Genomic DNA, 22,500 nt, shown 5'->3' on the forward strand with positions numbered 1-22,500 from the left:
AGCTCTAGCCGCAACTAATTTTGCATGGTCTTTTCTTCTCCTTTCCTTTTCCTTCTCTCCTTCATCCCCTTGTGCTCACATTCTAAAGTGCGAAAGCTATGCTGAATGGATGAAAGACTGGCATTTTCAGTCCTGAACAGCCTTCATACTCCATTTACCGTTTCCTCTACCTTTTTCACTACCATACTAACCAACAGCACTACATGCTTTGTCATGTAACATATTTTGTCCTAATTGTTAACTAATTTTTAACTTTTTTGCCACAATACTTTATCATAATGCTGTATGACCTTTTGCCCCAAAGCCTCATCCTATTGCCATATTTTTTATACCCTGATAATGACCTTTGATGTTGATGCGGCAAAAAAAAACAATAGATAAATAAATCAGCCTTTGTCTCAATTAATTTTACATGGTCTATATTTCTCCTTTCCTTATCTTTTTCTTCAGCATCCCCTTCTGTCCATAACTTAATGTGTGAGAGCCATGCTAAAAGGATGAAAGACTGGCTTTGTGTCAGTCCTGAATAGCCTTCATACTCTGTTTGCTATTCCCTCTTTACCCTTTTCACTACCATACTAACCAACAGTGCTCCACAACCTCTGACATCTAACATATTTTGTCCTAACTGTTAACATTTTTAACCCTTTTGCCACAATACTTTTATCATAATACTGTATGACCTTCTGTACCTGGGGGCTTCTCCCCCAAGCATCACCCTATTGCTATATTTTGTATATGCCACTAATGACATAAGATGTTGATGCAGCAGAAAATATTCAATAAGTAAATAAACAAGTGACTTCGTATGAGGTAAACTGGGTCCTTTCCCCACTTATTTCAGGCTCACCAAAGTTCTTTTACCCTTATTAGGGGCATTAAGGCTTGTCCCTTCAACTAGCCTACTTAAATCTGATTTCATTGGTTTCCGGATCCTTGCCTCTCCTTTGACAACGGCTCTGACCATTACAACTACTCTCTCCTCGATGATCACTGACAATATCCATTCCGAACCATCCACCCAGGTCATTATTAAACATTCAGAATGCACCCCTTCCTCTCTCCCAATATAAACTTCACCATCTCCAACTGTAGTCTTCTTGTTAACCTCTTGTAGCAGTCCCATGCTACACAATTCCTCCTAAAGCATAAATGTTACACCAATATTGATTATCTTCTGTAGACATGACTTCTTCCTTTTTTATATTGGTGGAGTGTCCTGTCCTGTCCATTCATATCGACCACTTCCTTGTCAGTATCAGCCAAATACTGTTGCTCCACAGCCCACTGCCCTCTATGTACTCAATTTGGTCATGACCTTCAATTTCTCTGCTCAGCCACATACGTGTGCCTATTCCAAAAGTGTTCTTTACTCTACTCCCCTCCTATCTTTTCAAGATGTCTTAACATCTCCCCCAGTACCTCTTCCCTCTACCCTGAACTATCCTACCTCTATTCACCCTCAGCCCCCAGTCAAATTCCCTTTCTAGTCAATATTCAGACACACCAATCTCTACCACTTCTCTGATCCCTACCCCTCCTCCTCTTCACTTTACCTGTCACACCAAGAAATTTAAACTCCATTCAATCTTCTACCACACCCTCCTCTTCCTCTACTCCTCGGACATCTATCCCCTCTTCTCCTCACAAGAGAGCCTTTGTTTTCCAGACCTTCCCACTCAAATCCCTACCAAAAATTCTTGAAGACCCAAAACTTTCTAAACATGATCCAAGAGAATGCTTTGCTCCATCATCCCCTCTCCAATCTTCTATTCTTATGATATCCATGTTAGCTGAAATCCATCCAAATCTCCACAAGTTCCCCCTACCCCCCTTCCTCCCAATCTCTCCCACCACACCTAATACGCTCCTTCTCCATGTGCACCTGATGGGCCGGCTGGGTACAGCTTTGGGCCTAGTCACAAAGTCTAGACTGTTGCGTAATATTACACCACAAAATATTCAGTCCCGTCATAATAGGGTTAACTTTATTTCATTACTGATAATAACTTTGCATAGAAATATCATTAATAACATTTACTTTGTTTTTCATTCAGAAAGTTAAAAGATTTTTTAGGGGGAGAGGAGGAAAACACAAGAACTTTAACAAATAACTTACCTTTTGAACTTACTATTACCAATATTCTGACAAAATTTACATTTTATTATTAGTAAAAAGTAAGAAAAAACATTCTGAAAAAATTGAGTTAAAACAAAAAAACAATGTTTCTGTGCCCCAAAGGATTTCCAAAAGAAATTTTACTACCAAAGTGCTGGGTGTTGTAGGTGAAGTGAGGATCTACAAGGGAGCCAGAGAGGCACCCCAGTTGGCAAAGGACTGGGCAGTCCTGTGTGCCCAGCTGGATCAAGAGTTGATGATCATGGTTCCAGGTCCCAGAGCTTAAGTAGTTGGGAGCTGTGTCAGCGAATTGGGAACGAGAAGGGCCTGTGGTCTGACCAGAGTGCAGTGAGGTGTCTGTGTCAACCAGTCATGTCTTGGCAGTGAGGTGCCTGCTGATTAGAGAGCAAGGAGGAAGCTGATGGACCTGGCATGACCCAGCCTGGAGAGTGCAAGAGAGAGAGAGAGCAAGAAAGAGAGAGAGCAAAAGAGAGAGAGAGAAAGCAAGAAAGAGAGCAAGAGAGAGAAAGAGAAGGTGAGAGAGCAAGAGAGTGAGAGAGAGAGGAAGCGAGAGAGCGAGAGAGTGAGAGTAAGAGTAAGAGTGAGAGTTAAGACAGACAGACAGACAGAGACAAAAGAGTGGTCTACTATTAGAATTATAACTTGACTCATACCACTTCTAGTTATTGAAAAAAGGGCTAAGATATTGCACATATTGGACACCCTTCATTGCTTGAGAGAACCTCCAATATTGTCCATTTCAGTGAAAGGCATCTTACAACAACATCTTTTGTAAGTTTGAGTCAAAGACATTTCTATACTAAATTATTATTTTTTACAATGTTATTTTTTAAAACTGTAATGTGCACTTTATTTAATTAGTCACATCAGAGGATCACATCACTCTAACTATGAGAAGAATAAAACATTTTTCTGTAAAATTATTATTTGTAGCACTAATCTCTTTTTAAAGTGAATTTATACATATTTTCTCTAAAATAAAATAAAAATTGGGTTAAATCATTATGTATAATACTACCACTGAGTCTGAAATAGAAACTGAATGGATATTCCTTAAGAAGCAAAATAAAACACAGTTTCTCAAAAAGTAAATATATTTAATTTTTGGACCTTACAAAAAGTATAGATCTACAGAGATAACTAAAGAATTAAAGCTTTCAAAAAATATAAAGAGTTCTTGTACATTTTCTTTCAACAAGAAATAATAAAGAAAAAGACAACTTTCACGTCATTCTAAAAACTTTATGAAATTTATATAAATATGATCTCCTACAAAAATATATATATTCATATTCAAACCTTTTTCAGTAAATTCACATGAATTTTATATAAAGCATTCACTCACTTCACGACAGAACATAAAGTAAACTGACAAGATCAACATTCTGGCACTGTTAAATAACATAAATGCACTTTTTTTTTTACTTGGTTCCTGCACCATTAACAGGATTTTCTACGACGTATACAGTGATGAGAAGTCTTCGCAGACTGGTTGGCCGTGTTTGAGCAGCTGATTCAAAACAAAACTTCGATAATTGTTGGCATGACAATTCCTAATTACCAAGGCAGGCACATTGAGAAGAAGAGCATCTGCATTCTGGAATCAGTTTTGTAATTAATACATAATTCATGAACAAACTTTAGGATATGAGGGAAATAAATATCGAAAGGTAAATGACTTTTTATCAAATATAGATACATACAAAACGTGCATTCTCTGTTATCGAAAAAGGGAAACAATATAGCTTACTTGGTAACTGCTTGCAAAACCTTTCCTCATCACTTACTTGCAATTTAATTATACAATTATTTTCTTATTACACATAACACAAATTTACTCTAAATAAGTGATCAATCCACTATCAAAAATATACTTACCATTAATATAAATACCCCACTGTTATATGCTTCTTCTTGCTGAGTACTTGATGTGTGGCAGGTTCTCCATTCTATATTAGTTGGGCCTAAAGCTCTGGCCCGTTCCATCATATATTTCCTAAAGAAATATAAAAAGAAGAGCTAGAATGAGGAGGAGGATATGGTGGTGCTGAAGAAATAGCACGATAGAGAAAAAGTAAATATGATCAAAATAATACTTGCTTCAATATTTATTGTCCAACACATACACTATTACCACCATTCCTTTTGATACAACAAATATCAGTTTTCATTACACTTACTTCCACAAAGTGAAATATTTTCTTCGTCTTTCTGTGTTGTGCAACGAATCTAACAAAGTCACAGTTTGACTTTTAACATTTCCAGCCAGAAGAAACCAATGTTTTTCTGTTTTGATAGGCATAAGGAGCCATCTGAAAGAACTTAAATCCACCTGTAATAAATAAAACTATCAATATTGATCTTCCAATCACAATTATCGAAATAAAAGTAATATAATCACCATAAAATTCTTAATAATGAATGGTACAACTATCTACAACTGAGGCACTTCACCTTCTACATAATCTATAACTACTAAACATAAGCACAACACAATGAATTTGCGACTTACATTTCGAAAGAGCCAGTTACCAAACTCTCCAGTTTCCCAAACATTTGCTAGTTGAGATGGAAATATAAAGATTTCATTAGCCCCGCCAACATTTCTTAACTGAGCTTTTAACCCCAGGTAGGCATGAATAACCTGCAACAAGATAAAGGAATCTATAAGAATATAAATAGTATTAAATATATTCCCCACTTTCAAGATTCTAGTGTATCAAAAATAAACATGATCCCACTAAAGAGAAACAGAAAGGAAAGATAACACAAAAGGTGAGGTGATCATTATGATTTTATACACATATGAGGTGATTTTCAAGTTTTTGATATGGGTTTAAGGCTGCACATAAATCTTGGAATTTACTGAACACTTACCATATGTGTATTTAAATCAACAGAAAAAAGTATCTTTGAAAGTGTAGCTTCCTACCATTAAAAATATCTTTTAATCTTCCTCAAGCAAATATTCTTTGGGTACTGTTCATGAATCAAATCACATTTACTCTATTTCATAAAGCAGGATTTCTAGGAAAAAATTACGAGTATTCTAAATATTCTGCTTTAACTTATATATGCAAATTCAGATCATCCTGCACTATGTACTGTGCATAGGCCTCCAACAATTGGTGAACATGTATATTTTTTCTTGTCATTAATCAGTCAATAATACAGCATGACATAATATTACCTACCATAATTAATCTGGATATGATTTGAAGTATTTACAGGTAAAATCATGTCAGTATTGTTATTCTATGTAAGATTACATGCAAATAGTGTGCAGCTTTATAGATGATACTTAAGCATCACTATATGTTGTAACCAATCCCCTATGGATATCAAGGGCAAAGTGAACTACCTATCTGTATATATAGTATCTATATCATTCTATCTTTCTACATCTGTCTATGATCTAAAATGACAGGATATAAAATTGAGAATGATGTAATATAATGATACTTATTAACATGGAATTTCACGATTGCTAGGATGTATGACAAAAGTGCTAAGCACTATATACTTTCACCCATTATGAAAAATAATACAACACATGAATAAATTTGTGACAGTAAAAATTCTGTCACTCCCTCTGATAATAAAAAAGAGGAAAAAGATATAAAAGACAAAAATTAGAGAGAGAGTGAGGAGTAAAAAAACAAATGTACAAGAAACAAAGACAAAGGATGTGGAAAATGAAAGAATGAAACAAAGGAACAAACCTGGTCATCCAAGTGCTCCCCAGGACTGAGAGTGTCGAGGGACTGTTGTGTTAAGCTCATATTTCCCACAATAATATGAATGTCTTCTGAATACACTTGAGGCTGTGGTGAAGACATTTCATGTATGCCTAGTGGATATAGGGTGAGCACTGTCTGCATGGGTCTTAAATTGTGGATATATGAGTATAAAAGGAGTGATGCCCCCAGGACATAGGCAGTTGTACTCTTCTTTGGATTGACATTCAAAATTTTACATCTTTGAATCACAGCAACAATAACTGCTTCAAGTATTCTTCCATTACTCATATTTTGCATTTCGTCAACCAGTGATAAGACAGCATCGCACCGGCACCTATGTTTCAACTCTTCAGCATCTTGGACTTTGGTATAATTGAAATTCAAAGATACTTCTAACAAATCTTGAATTTCTTTATTTGATAATGTAATTATAAATCTATTCACTTCTGCCATTCTTACAGTAAAATCCAGGTTCTCATCACATAATTTTCTTTTCTTATTCAGGTCTTTTCTTGTATATACTTTTCTCTTGGTTGGCAAAAGGCCCTGCTCTCTCTTTATTGCATGTATTTCACCTGGTTTTGGCAATGTGTAATGAACATATTGGTTATCATTATGTGACTCAGAAACCAATTTTTGCCTTGTATTTCTCCTGGTTATTAATGGTGGACCACTGCCTGGGACCAAAGACGGTGGATCATTTACTTCCATCTTCACTATAATGTCATCAATTCCCAGCGAGGGAGGGACAACAACCTGAACAGCCGGCCTCATGTCTGGTTTGGTATTGGGCTCTAAGTATATGACCATTGAATCACGGAAACTCTCACTGTCACATATTTTTTTCTCAGAACAAGCATTATTTACACTAGTGAATATTTCACTTTTTACAGGCAATGGGGTGGGTGTTGCTATCATATTTATGAAGGGTAAACCTCCTTGGGTTGGTTTTACAGCAGGCAAAGAATTTGTGTCAGGCATTACTTTTGTTACACTCTTACTCTTATTACAGACTGGGTGCTTTACAGGTTTAGAAATCAACACTTCTTGAAAATTTTCAGTTACTTGGGTAAAAGCATCAGCAGTTTTAACAGGCTTTGCTTTATGCATTATTCTAAACAGTTCATTTGCTTTCTCAGAAACAGCTTTATCTGCCAACTCATTATCTAACTCAGTCAGAATTACATTATCTAGCTCATCTCTCATTGAAGAATTTTGAAATTTCTTGTCATCCTCCTCACTAAATTCAACTAAAGAAACTTTCTTCCCTTCCTGCCAAAGTGCCTGCAATTCTAACAACAAATCAAAACGATCTTTGTACTCTTTTGGTCCAAGGTAATTACTCATATCTGCAAAATTTCTAAAGATTCTGTTCATTTCCTGGCACTTTATATCTTCAGAACTTTCATCAACGGATACTCTTTTTCCATCCTGCCATAACTTGTGAAGCTGTATTAATAACTCAAACCTTGTGCAGTATTCTCTGGGTTCAAGGATACTATTCATGTTTGCAATGAGTTTCATCACTCTTAACATTTCCAGAAACTTATTATTTTTTCTCATCTTCTTGACCTTTTCTGGTGAAAGGGGCTTTATCTTTACTGAAGTTTTGGCTTTACTGGCCATCTGCGTTACAGATTCAGGAGATACTTGCCACTTGACTGGAATCCATTCCTTATTAAAATCATTAATTTTTTTCTCTGAAACCAAGTAGAAAATATGTCTGCACAGCAAGTTTGTGTTTGTGTAGAAACTGCAAGAACATGAAACTGAATGCTGATTTATGGTAACACTATAGACGATGTTATCTATCACTTCATAATTTCCTTCATCCTTTGCCTTCACCACAACAGTCATACTTTCACTTTGTTTCAGTTCATCAATCATAAGTTCAAAGGCATAATCAGTTGATACATCACGCATTTCCTTGACTAATTTTGTAATACTATAACTTACAGTAGTTTTATCAAGAAATGCTTTGTAATCAAAGTCTTTAGTCCTGTCTTCATAACTCTTCATAAGATCACTTACTGACAGAGAGGGACACAGACTCTCATTTTCTGATTTAAACACTTCCAAAACTGACATCAAAATGTCCCTCTGAGTATTCTGAACTAGTGCTTGAGCAATGACATGCTTCTGATTTCTGTCATCAACAGCCATGAGGGAAACTAGAGGCATGACTTTATTCCTGACCTTGTACATCACATCCATAAAGACAGAATCAGGATACTCTTCTAATTCCTTCTTTCCTGATGATCGTTGAGCATATAAGTAATCTAATACATTGCCTTTCACTGACAAAACAACTGCAGCCTTTCTATCTTCCTCCAAGAGAGTCTCAAGTGAGGATAGAATGACATCTTCCTGTAGGCACAGTTGGGGCAAAAACTGTTTCATATGATAAATATCCTCAATGGTAAGCCTCTTCCCTGAGAATTCATTTAGATATTCCCTGTCCTTTGTGGGATCTATTTTCAAATTCAAAAATATTTCTGTTTGTTGAGGATGCATCAAGCGTCGATTCTGCAGAGAAAAGGCAGAGCAAATCATATTTTTCTCCACATTCAACATAAAAAAATTATGTAAATTCATTGATGTATAAGAATATACAAACTAATTCTAATATCACCATGCAAAAGCTAAGAAGAACTTTCAGAAGTGGATTTCATGACTTTCAATGCATCTTTCTGTGCAAGTATAACAGATTGCTTGTGCAACAACAACCTTTTTTTTTTATCTCTAGGATATGGCTGACTTACCTCTGGATAATTCTTATATATTGCTTCTGAGACTTCATGATTGTGCTCAGTTGAAAAGTGAGTCACACAAAGCTTTCCTCGTTTTCTGTCCATTGCAAGTACCAAGAAAGCACCACATGACAGCTTGAAGGACCTGTGCAATGAAACTTACATCAAGATATGTAGACAAAGGACAGTGTTTTCCTTACTGTATCAAAAACTAAGATGTTAAGCTATAAAAACTGAAATAAACTCACATTACTACAAATTGGCAAGTAAAAACGTGTATCTCTTATCATTATTTCATATCTTTTACCATAATGATTAAACATAACAATTAAATGTGTGGGAAATTAACTGAAAGACCATTTTCTGAAAGTAAAAGAAGAAAAAAATCTTAAAGCATATCTAAATACTATCAAGTATTGACATTAAATAATATTACTGCTATTATGGCAACTTTCACATAGCACAAGATTACTAACCTCTGATTTGGCCTGATGCCTCGGCCTTCAAATCTTCTTTTCCCACCATGTTTACATTTGTACCTTATATACTTATAAATAAGTTTCTCTGGCAGCAGCTTCATAGCTTTTCTTCTCGGCCCATCTTGATCTCTTCTATTTAGCTTTGTGCTCTTGTCTTTTACAAACAGCATGAAATTGTGTTCGCTATAGGATTTCAAATCTTCCTCAAACTCTGCAAATGATTCATACTCTGCCCCGACCTCCAGCCTCCAGCTCTGCTCTGTAGTTGAGCTTCTTTCTTGTACAACTTCCTCCATTTTTTCTTCATTTGTGAATTAGAGTCTAAACACATTTATTTTCAAGACCCTGAAATACATATGTAACTGTTAATAAATCAGAGTCATAAAAAATCCACTTAAATAATACAAAATAATAATTCAAAGCTTCACATTACATCTTATCTACATGTCTGGTACAAAAAGACTTTAGCTACATGCTTTACCTTATAACTATTAGATGAGTTATTATCTTAAAAAAAAAAAAAAAGCAAAATATCCATCTACCATACATCTACAATCACTGCTTGTAATTCTAAGAGGCTGAATCCAGGGTGAGATGGTCTTATATCCATTTTACAAGAAACAACTGTGCAGTTTTGAATATAGACTTTCATTATGCTGTCTGTCAAGGTGATTTTTCAGCTGTTAGTATTACTTTCAATATTCTGTCCTTTCATAGTGCTCTAGAAAACCTTATTTAAGATTATATTGTAATTATTTTACTCTTAAATAAATGGTAATGGAGTTTCAAGAAGTAGGTTTGTATTTAGCTTTATGAGAAATGATAAGTATTTTGCATCTAGACTTTGTAGTTGTAGTGACTACAAAGTCTAGATGCAAAATACTTATCATTTCTCATAAAACTAAATACAAACCTACTTCTTGAAGCTCCATTTCCATTTATTTAAGAGTAAAATAATTACAGTATAATCTTAAATAAGGTTTTCTAGAGCACTATGAAAGGACAGAATATTGAAAGTAATACTAACAGCTGAAAAATCACCTTAACAGACAGCATAATGAAAGTCTATATTCAAAACTGCATATATTCTCCCTGCTGTATTAATGCTGAAATATAGTTAAATATATAACAACTAAGTGCCTTTTCTACTAAAAGAGTTGGAAACCCCAATGATTACTGGCCACCACTTCATTGCTTTCATGAGGGGAGGTCCATATATTAGTGGTACACCCTACAGGAGTAATCACTTTTTAAAAATAAAATTAGACTGATCACTTTTTCTTCAGTCAAGTTATGCCCTAAGCAAGCAATAGAAGGAAGACACTGCTCACCTTAAAATATCTGCTATTAAAAACTTTTTTAACAAGACTTAAAACATTTGATCAATTTGGATTAATTTAACACAAAAATAACTCTAAGGAAAAGTTATTTACATTATCTATTTTATAATTTTACTCACTTTATCTACAGTTCCTACTTTATAACTATATCAATCCACAAAAGCAGCATCTCAAAGTAATATATATCTACTTTATAATGAATATTACATTGACTATTCAATTCATCCATCAATCAATCACTTAGAAAAGAAGGCCAAAAGGTAATCTAAGTTTTGATGCTATGTCGCACAAAGTAGAGGCCTATACAAAATTATTATTTGCTAACCTAACTTGAAAAAATGGTTTCATAAAACTTTCACATGTCATTTTTATATAAAAATAATTGTTTCTTAAAACAAGTTTTTTTTAATCAACCACAGTTGGGTACATGCACTATCTATAGAAAAGAAGAAAACTCAAGAAATGGTGGTAAACAGGTGAGTATGAGTATATATATGGTGCCATCAATGTGTAAACAAAATTGATACAAGAAAAGCACAGTGGACAGTGTATTCATGCATTCCTGGTACCAATAATCCAGTGGTTCCCAACCTTTTTTTTAGGCAACCCTAATCATGCACCTCCGGACATGATTATTACGTCTATTCTACAGTGTATAGGCTTACATTTTATCAGTATGTTATTTCATTATATTTATATTATTCAATAAACATAGATAATCTAAGAAACAAAAATCCACAATTACAATTTGAATTTCATCAGAATAAAGTGGATGTTTCTTTCTGACTGAATTTTTAATTATTGTGTAATAATCAACTAAATTTAGCCATTAGTTCTCAATCAATGTGTGACAATGTATATACTGAAAAACTCTAAAAATTGAGTCTGATATTCTGAGACCTTGCCAACCCCAGGAAAAACGCTTGGTGACTCCAGGGTTTGTAAAAGGATGGGTTAATCTGTCTAAGCATTTTGTTGCCTTCATTAGCAACCTGAGTGTTTGTACCACATAAAATCCTAATAATTTTATTGGGGAAAAAAGGGGCATCAATTGATTGCTTAACAGTGGAGGCTGGAAGTTGAAGGAACTACTGTAGGCATTGCAAAAACCTCTCTCCTACATGGTCAAAAAATTTACAAAGAGTTCAAAGACACTAAATTGCATTTCCTTAACTATTACTTTTGACACATTTAACCCATTTATGACGGGTGTCACATATATGCGACACCCGGAAAAATAAACATTGCTGGACATCCCGCTGGTGTGACATTGGATCGGAGCTTGTGCTCTGATTCCATTACCCACGGTGGCAGGCGCACGGGCAGATTCTGGCCCAACCCCGCATGCCAATTTTGAAACCACCAATAAACCATTATTTTCGGCTTCAAAATATACCATCACTGGTGGATTAACAATGTCATTTGCTCCCTCTTAAATAATTAGTTATTCATTTAAAGTCAAAAGGTGTATAAATGCTGTTAGGCTGTTTCATACATTGCCATTGCCATAGTCATGACCCAGACTATAAAGAATTTTCTTGTGCAGGGAATATTAAATTTTTTCATGTGCAGAAAACATAATTTTGTCTACATTTGCACAGATGGATCTGCAAACGGATAATGAAACAAGTGCGCGGAGAGGTCAAAAGAATTTTATGTGCTGAAGATGATTTAAAAAATGAACTAAGCATGAGTGGAAAGGTAACCCAAGAACTACATTTGCTCGGACAGAATTTGACCAAATAATTTTTACGCTGGGAATGTGTTCCCTGCACAGACCAAAGTCTACAGTCTGAAGTATGACCAGGATGGCTCATTTTAAAATCGCAAACCTCTGGTAATTAATCCAAACACATACTTGCATTTAATTTTCTTTCTTCTTTCCTTTTTACTGACTCTTTGATTAATTACATATTACCAAAATAAGACAAAGAGGTCAAAGACAGATGCAGGTGTCCTATATTTATTTACCGATTATTTGTACTGTCCATCTCTGATTTAGTAAAGCAAGGTAATACAGACACAGCTCTATAATATATCGCTCATCTTCCGGATACAAAATGAACAATACATGCGTTATAATTATTACCAAGTAAAGTTAGTTTTCCAGTCCTATCAGTCGTACACACAAAGCTGAACCTTCAAGCATAATGAATATTTTCCCAATACATGTCTCGGCCGTCACTTCTCCTTGTCCGTATCTCATTCACCTTTATGTTCCAAAAAATCCCTTGGCATCAAAGTGACATTCTCAAATATGAAACTTTCCACAGAACTAAAAAGAGATGAAAAAGAAAAAGAAATTGGGTTTGTTTACGCTAGGTGTCCAAGCGTTCGCAGATCAAAAATGCGGATTTCTATTCTTTTAGCTTTCAAAGTCGGTGCGTTCGCGGATTTAGTTACTCTCTTAATTAAAAGTATGCCATTATTATCATTCTAATTCTCATCATTACTGGCTTTGTTATTGTTGACGTTATTGCCACAATCATAACTCTAATAATTTTCTTCATCATCATCATTACCATTTTAGTCATTATTAATTATTATTATCGTTATTTTCATCCTTACTTCCATCATCGTCACCTTTCTTGCGAACTTGTCATATATTTAAAAGTTCATTATATTATGACTTTTGAAAGGAATCATGTGTATGTTTCTGAATCACTTACACCCATTCATTTAACTCGCGAAGAACTACAGCACAGTACATTTTATATTATTCTTAGAACCCGTCTTGTGCAATCTTTCATTCATTTGAGATTTTTGAATTGGTTTAGCTTGTATGGTCGATCAATAACTGCAACACATTTAAGTAATTCTTTCATTGCTTTTATATATATTTGGTCTCGAAGAAAATCCATCAAATTGTTTTTCCGTTCAAAGCACTGTGTAGCTTTGACAGACAAGTACTTATTAAAGATTTTGTGAGATGCATTCCTTAAAGCACAAACTAGGTTTCCAAGAATGAAACTGCAAAGAAATCGTTTACTTGTAACAAAAAGGCAAAGTAAACAATTGAATATAACACGATATGTAATTACAATATATATATATATATATTTATATATATAATGTATATATATATACATATATATATATATATATATATATATATATATATATATATATATATGTATCCATAATATATATAAACACATACTCACACGCACACACACACACACACACAGACACACACACACACACAAACACACATACATACACACACACACACACGCACACACGCACACACATACTTATATATATATATATATATATATATATATATATATATATATATATATATATATATATACACAGTATATCATAAGTTGGTAAACATACGGGCGTGAGTGCCATGTCACATGCATGAAACATTTAGCATAATGAACAATATGTATTACGTATGGAGTGTCAGCTATCTTTTTTTTTTTTTTTTTTTTTTTTTTGTCTATAACCTTACAGGAAAGTTGAGTAAAACTTGGAAAGTAGCCACTAATTTTTCCATTGCCTTAACAAAAATTACACCAAGAAAATCCTGAAGTTAAATTCATATTGAAATCAGATTATTATCATCGTTGCTTATCTCGCATTGTATAAACAATTTTTAAAATATATGCAGATTACCATTCTTTCCCATCGAGAAGAAACTGTATTCCATATTTCGCCTAAAACAACAAGCTTTGAATAAATGCCATTAGCCACATGTACTCCACCTGTAGATGTCGAAACTCTAATACTATGAGCTAAATGTTTATTAGACTTGAGCTTTAAACACTTTAGACTAATAATACTTTTAAGGAGACTAAGGAAAATGTCTACTTAGAACCATGGGAGTGATCTACCTGGACTTACAAACGAACTCGTGGCTAAGGATAGACTCATGTGTTTTATTTCTGTTACCATAAGCGAAGTAAAAGAGTGAAACTAATGATGATTGTAACCATGAAGATCTATTGAAGGTTCATTGAGATGGTGTTTCAACTTCACGAAACTAAAAAAAAAAAAAAAAAAGAAAAAAAAAGAAAGAAAAAACGGTCTTTTTTTTTTAGGTTAAACTACTACGAGTAAAGCATGGAGAGATATTCTCTGCGCATTTGAAACTTATAGACCAAAGGCTCAGCATGGACAATAATCTCCCAGTGACAGGTTAATTTTAAGGATTTTGAAGGATGCAATTTAACCGGAGTAAGTGAAACAAGACCGGAACTTGGCTCAGTCTGCACCACGTGCCTCTGGCGACAAGGCATGCATTTTCATTGCTATTATTATTATTAATATAATCAGAATTACAGTTATTAATAGTAATGACAACGATAATGTCATTATTGTTATCATTAATAATATTAATATTGTTGATATTATTTTTGTCATTATTATATTTTTATATTTATTATTTTAAAAATTATTATTATTATTATTATTATTATTATTATTATTATTATTATTATTATTATTATTATTATTATTATTATTATTATTATTATTATCATTATTATTATTATTATTATTATTATAATTATTATTATTATTATTATTATCATTATCATCATCATCATTATTGTTATCATTATTATCATCATTAGTATTTTTCATTATCATTATGATTATTATAATAATTATTGTTATTGTTATTATTATTATCATTATTATTATTAATTATTATTATTATTATTATTATTATTATTATTATTATTATTATTATTATTATTATTATTATTATTATTATTATCATTATTATTATTATTATTATTATTATTATTATTATTATTATTATTATTATTATTATTATTATTATTATTATTATTATCATTATCATCATCACTATTGTTATTATTCCATCATTGTTATTATTGTTATTATTTCTCTTGTTATTATTATTAATATTAGTAGTGTCATGATTAATGATATTGTTATCATTACTATTTTTATTAGTTGTAGTAGTAATAGTATTGTTATTATTATTATTATTATCATTATTATCATTATCATTATTATTATTATTATTATTATTATTATTATTATTATTATTATTATTATTATTATTATTATCCTTATTCATATTTTATTATCATTACTATTATCATTATTATCATTATTATTATTATTATTAGTATTGTCATTATTATTATTATTATTATTATTATCATTATTATTATTATTATTATTATTATTATTATTATTATTATTATTACTATCATCATCATCATCATCATCATCATCATCATCATCATAATAATAATTATTATTACTATTATTATTATTATTGTTATTATCATCATAATTATTTATATAATTATCAATATTATTATTCCTATAACAACTGCTACTACTACTACTACTACTATTACTACTCCTGGTACGAACATTACTACTACTGCTACTACTACGACTACTACTACTACTATTACTACTATTATTACTACTACAGCTACTACTACTACTATTACTACTACTACTGATAATAATATTACTACTACTACTACTACTGCTACTACTAATATTGCTACTAGTACTACTACTACTACTACTACTACTACTACTACTACTACTACTACTACTATTACTACTACTACTACTACTACTGGTCATTATCATTATCATTATCAATGTTATTATAATCATCATTATCATTATCATTATTATCTTTTATTATTATTATTTATCATTATTCATAACCATCACCAAGGCCATGGCATGTTGTATTGCTATAACAATTATTAAAACAATCATCACTCTATACAGCCTATACGCAACTATTTAAAAGTCAGTTTACTCATATCAGAATATCTTCCTGTTAGTGACAGTAACCACCCAAAAAGCTAAATATACTTTTTCTCGTGAGTAATGTATGCTCCAAAACAGAGAGTAAAAATATCTACCGCTTTTTCCTCCCGCTAAAGCATCACCCAGGGCGCTTATGTAAAAATACTTAAACACAGAGTCGCTGATAATCAATTACAAGAGCTCACTGTATTTTGAGTAACACAATAAATCAACAATGGTTTATATCTTCTCCATAACCCAGCAGGGCTTCATCATCATCGTTAGCGCATGACGCAATCCCGCGCTCAGCTGTTCCAGATGATCAGCTGTTGGGCATGCGCAGTGCTTTTGTTGACAAACACCTCGGCGAGAACATACACACACCTGTTCGAGCTCGTGTTTTTCATCGTGTTTCGTGAATGACAGGCCCAATTCAGGGCAGGACAGAGGATTTTAGTTGTTTTTAGAGTACTAATGGACGTCTGCGTGAGGTATTTTTTAAAGTAGTGGTAAAGCGAGTGGAGAATTGGTGAAAAAAGGATATTCTAGGAGAAGAAGGTGGTGTATTTGGGGTCTCCTCCCGACCACCGCCCACTGCCCGGGACTGTCAGCTGTCAACTGTCAAAGGTAATGGTGTTTAGGATTATATTGATGGTTGTTTTGTAGCGATGTGTAAATGATGTGTAATTTATTTTACTAATACCTGAGCTATTACATTTCTAGAATTGGAGATTGGGTCACTTTACCAATTTGAAGTTAGGAAGCAATTTTCAAAAATAATTTCTTAGTTTATTTATATTTTGATTTTATTAAATCAATATTTGTCTTTAATTATGGAAGTGATACGGTTATGTAATTCCATTAGCATGATTAGTGCTTTAGTACAATAGTTGCTGGACACTTGTTTTGAACTTGATGATTTGTTAAATTTGGACTTTGTTAATGAAAAAATAATGTAACATACTGACAATTACTGTTTTTTACTGTGCAAGTAGCAATAGAAAATGTTTTTAGAAGACTTGATGGTACTTAGGATGGTAATTATTATTCCATTTATTATTTCACTTAATTTAAAAAACTATATTCAAAGGACATTCACAAACCTAGCAAAGTAAAAGATGTTTACAAGAGCAAAGATTCCTGAACTAATGGAATGATTTGTCTCAAAAATATGAATTCGTCTGATATACATATGTGATCTTATAGTTACTAGATTTTTTATGCAAATGAGAATTACTGAGAGGATGAATACACATTTCTTAATCACCGCACTTCTTCCGTCCGGTGGATCACTTGTTCTTATTACAGATATACAAAATTGTGAATTATAAGTAGTTCATGATATTTTCATGATTATTGACTTAATATTCTCTTTAGTATTTTCATAATTTGGTTGACTTATTATTGTCTTTACACTTGACACTACAACAGAGGAATATGAATTATAGATGATTTCTGCTGTTGCTCTCAAAACAAAGTGATATCTTTTTTGTTAGCATTCCGTTATAATTTACAATATATGATAATTAACGTGATGATAGATGCACTGTGAAATTGCAGTATGCTTTCACTTTACACAACTTTATTCTTTGAAATTATTATTAACGTAAATTTAAGTGCTTCAGAAATGATACTCTCAGGACAGCTGTGCATTTGGCAATAAAATCAACATTATTTTACTAAGAAAAATTGTATCATTTTTTGTTAGTGAAGAACACTGGTTCACGGTATGTTATGAAATGGATTTTTATTTATTTATTCATTTTTACTATTGTTTTGCTGAAGCAACTGTGAAATCAGGTGCTACTGCATGTTTCACAATCTTTTATTTTGAGATTGTAATATGAATAATTTGTTTGTACTAGGACTTTTTGTTTTTACGTATTTATCTTATTTTATCTTATTTTCAATCTTTCATTTATTTTAGTTTTATATTGTCTATATTTGTTCTTATTTTGTCTTGTTTCTATTTCATCTGATGTGCTTATCTGAAGAAATCTCTATATTTGCTGTGATTTTATCATTATTGGTAGTCATAGTATTAGCAGTTGTAAAAGGATAATAGTAGTTGTAGTTCTAGTAGGTTTATTAAATGATACAGTAATTTAATGTTTCAACTATTATATTCTACATAAATGAAAGCGATTACTCACATATATATTGAACTTAGAAGAAAACCAAGTTTATTGATTGAAGATAAATGTTTTTATAGACGACATGTTATGTGAGTATGTCTGATTGTGGCAAATGTAGAGAAAGATATAAATGAGGAAAAAAAAAAAATCTGATTTATTGTTATTCATTCTCTTTTATGTTTTTTTTCTACATTTGACTTGTAAAATTTTGAATCCATTTTGTGTGTGTGGGTGTTTGTTTGTGCTGTGTTTGCACGTATGTATGTGTGCATGTATGTTTGTGAGAATGTGTGTATGTGTGCATGTGTTTATGTGTGCGTGTGAATGTGGGTGTGGACTCTGCCTCGGTGTGGCATTTGTTGCGACCTTTTTTTTTTTTCATTTTTGATGTTATTCTTTGTCTCTGCAAATAATTTCATTTATCAGTGAGTATATTTTTTACATATCTTTGTGACGGTGCCCTTAGATTTTCCCTATCTTAGCGCGGTTATTATATTAAGAATAACCATATATATATATATATATATATATATATATATATATATATATATATATATATATATATATATATATATATAAATATATATATATATAAGTGTATATATATAAGTGTATATATATAAGTGTATATATATAAGTGTATATATATATGTATATATATATGTATATATATGTATCTATATATGTATCTATATATGTATCTATATATGTATTTATATATGTATTTATATATGTATATATACATGTATATATACACGTATATATATGTTATATATATATATATATATATATATATATATATATATATATATATATATATATATATATATATATATATATATATATATATATATATATATAAAGTGTATATATAAAATATATATATACATATATATAATATATATATATAATATATATATATATATATATATATACATATATATATATATATAAATATATATATATATATACATATGAAAGTGTATATATGCATATATATATATATATATATATATATATATATATATATATATATATATATATAAAAGTGTATATATATTATTAAGTATACATACAAATGTATATATATATATATATATATTTATATATATAAGAAGTATATATATATATATATATATATATATATATATATATATATATATATAAGTGTATATATATATATATACACATTATATATATATATATATATATATATATATATATATATATATATATATATATATATACATATACACATTATATATATATATATATATATATATATATATATATATATATATATATATATACATTATATATATATATATATATATATATATATATATATATATATATATATATATATATATATATATATATATATATATATATGTATATATATATATAAATGCATTATATATTTAGTATATATATATATGTATGTATATATATATATATATATATATATATTTATATATACGTATATATATATATATATATATATATATATTATATATATATACATATATATATATATTTATATATATATATATATATATATATATATATATATATATAAATGCATTATATATTTAGTATATATATATATATGTATGTATATATATATATATATATATATATATATATATATACATATATATATATATATATATATATATATATATATATATATATATATATATATATATACATTATATATATATACATATATATATATATATATATATATATATATATATATATGTACATATATGTATATATGTATATATATGTGTGTGAATGTTTGTGTACCGTGGGAATTATTTGACTTCGAATGGCGGATCTTAGATGTATTATAATTAGATTTTATGTGAATTTCGTCAGATCATAACTGCTTTTTTTCGCTTTCATCCGCCCCCATTTCCTACCGGCGAGGCATCACGTGATTATTTTGATGAAACACCAGCATTAGAATACCAAATGACACGGGTATAGGACAAGGTTACCCCCGAGAGGAGGAATGTGCTTACGAAATATAAAATAATAAAATAAAACAATGAAATATAAATTTGATAATAGAGTAATATTGACACGGCAGGGATTAATCCGGCGAACGCGAACACATATCTTCATTATTACCAAAAACAGGTTGCGCTTTTGCGGTATTTTGGCGAGCAACTCGGGTTTGATCCTGGGCCGGGGTTGGACCGGTCAGCTGGTCGGCTCGTATGATGACGCAACTGTTCGTTCGTTTGTTTATTTGTTTTTTGTTTTTAGGTGTTTGTTTCTTTGTCTTTTTTTGATTATTTATTTTATTGGTATTTTTTATTGTTTTTATTTTATTTTATTGGTATTTTTTGTTTTTTTTATTTATTGCATTGGTATATTCATTTGTTTATTTATTTTATTGGTATTTTTCATGTTTATTTATTTTATTGGTATTTTTTTGTTTATTTATTTCATTGGTATTTTTTTTGTTGGTATTTTTTATTTGTTTAATTTTTCATTGGTATCTTTTATTTGTTTCTTTATTCTATTTTTGTTCTTTCTTTCTTTGTATATTTATTTTATTGTTAATTCTTATTTATTTTGTTTAATTTTATTAAAAAAAAAGTTTAATCCCTGACGCAGATACTGTGGCGAAATTCGTTGATTTTTTTTATACATATAGGCAATCCAGAAAGAGATATTCGTGATTTGTGGTGTTTGTGGCGTTCCTTATTGAGTGAGACGAAGGCCACGTGGAGACCCGGATGTTGTTCGCGCGATTGTAAACGCTCGTGTGTGCATACATTAGAAATTGAACGCCGAGGAAATAACGGTTATTTTTATCGCTAATGGGATCATTGGGAAGTATTGGCACCTTACTTCCTCATATGAACGCACTTGCGAACACACAGGTACAGGCATACGTATACGCACCGCACGCATACACACGCAAGCAAGCACGCACACACGCACGCACGCACGCACGCACGCGCGCGCGCGCGCACGCACACACACACACACACACACACACACACACACACACACACACACACACACACACACACACACACACACACACACACACACACACACACACACACACAAACACATTTTTTTTTCTTTTTTTTTATCCAAGCAAAGTTGTACTTGCTAAGTTCGGTGACATTCGATGACAAGTCCATAATGATATCACGAGTGACAGATTGGTAGCGATAGATAATTGGTAAGATGATCGCGACTATTTGATTACAGACAAGTTGGTGAATATAAATTTTTTAATGACTTTTTTTTTGTAAATAGTTGTCCGTTTGGTGAGGTTAATTATCCGAAAATTGACAGGTTAATGATGTGGAATATTTGGTGATTGGCAGTTTAGTGGTGATCGTTACGTAATAATTGTCCGGTTGGTGATGATCAACTTTTAATGAATATTCGATGATGATTATTATTTTGGATGAGTTATGATGACTATTAAGTGATGGTTGTTAATTGGCAGTTGATGGGCGGTTCGTAGTGGTTATTCGATGATTGATAGGCCTATGATGATTGCTATATGATTAAGGTCATGACAAATTGGTTCGTGATAATTGTTGTATATTCAAGGTCATGATGATTATTGGATTATCAGGTTCGTGATAATTGCTAGATAATTAAGGCCATGGTCATTACTGGATAATTGGGTTGATGATGATTGGTGAATAATTAGGTTCGTGATAATTGCTAGATGATCAAGTTCATAATAATTTGTGGATAATCAGGGGCATGATAATTGCTAGATTAATCTAATCATGGTGATTAGTGGATGATAAGGTTCCTAATAATTAATGGGTTATTAAGTTCATGATGATTGCCGGATAATTAATTAGATGGAAATATCTGGATGATTAAGTATATGGTAATTACTGGACTATTAAAATGATAATTATTGGGTAATTTATTTGAAAATAATTACCGGTTAATGAAGATGATCATGGCTGGATAGTTCAGTCGATAATTTTTGGATAAAGGATATAGGTCTATACTGGTGATTAATTATTATAAATTGGTCTGTTGGATAATTAACGGATCGGTAATGATAATAATTTGAAATGCGTTTAGGTCGCGGGAGGTTAACAAGGTGTTAATGATGAAATATAATGATATTGGTGATGGTTAAGATAATGAT

At 31.2% G+C, this 22,500-nt stretch overlaps 1 protein-coding gene across 4 annotated transcripts; it reads right to left on the reverse strand.

The window, feature by feature from the left end:
• Positions 1-3,222: 3,222 nt before the first annotated feature.
• Positions 3,223-12,797, reverse strand: LOC113808655 (uncharacterized). Of its 4 annotated transcripts, none has more exons than XM_027360134.2 (8): positions 12,660-12,797; positions 9,107-9,454; positions 8,643-8,775; positions 5,863-8,406; positions 4,653-4,784; positions 4,321-4,472; positions 4,019-4,136; positions 3,223-3,737 (listed from the first exon to the last, which is right to left on the reverse strand). In XM_027360134.2, the coding sequence occupies exons 2-8, from the start codon at positions 9,403-9,405 to the stop codon at positions 3,594-3,596; spliced, it is 3,522 nt and encodes a 1,173-aa protein (XP_027215935.2). In that variant the 5' UTR covers positions 9,406-9,454; positions 12,660-12,797; the 3' UTR covers positions 3,223-3,593. The 4 variants fall into 4 exon arrangements, with proteins under 4 accessions (XP_027215935.2, XP_027215927.2, XP_027215943.2 ...); XM_027360126.2 differs by having other exon boundaries at positions 12,539-12,797; XM_027360142.2 differs by having other exon boundaries at positions 12,767-12,789.
• Positions 12,798-22,500: the final 9,703 nt, after the last annotated feature.

The sequence above is a fragment of the Penaeus vannamei genome, chromosome 6, assembly GCF_042767895.1.
Source record: "Penaeus vannamei isolate JL-2024 chromosome 6, ASM4276789v1, whole genome shotgun sequence".
NCBI lineage: Eukaryota > Metazoa > Arthropoda > Malacostraca > Decapoda > Penaeidae > Penaeus > Penaeus vannamei.

What these genes read in the sequence shown, in the direction of transcription:
- LOC113808655 (XM_027360134.2), bottom strand. Translation starts at nt 9,405, where the DNA reads ATGGAGGAAGTTGTACAAGAAAGAAGCTCAACTACAGAGCAGAGCTGG. An exon ending in TATATAAGAATTATCCAGAG is followed by an intron (nt 8,407 to 8,642) that starts GTAAGTCAGCCA and finishes TTTTCTCTGCAG; the next exon opens with AATCGACGCTTGATGCATCC. An exon ending in GGGAGCACTTGGATGACCAG is followed by an intron (nt 4,785 to 5,862) that starts GTTTGTTCCTTT and finishes ATCTTGTTGCAG; the next exon opens with GTTATTCATGCCTACCTGGG.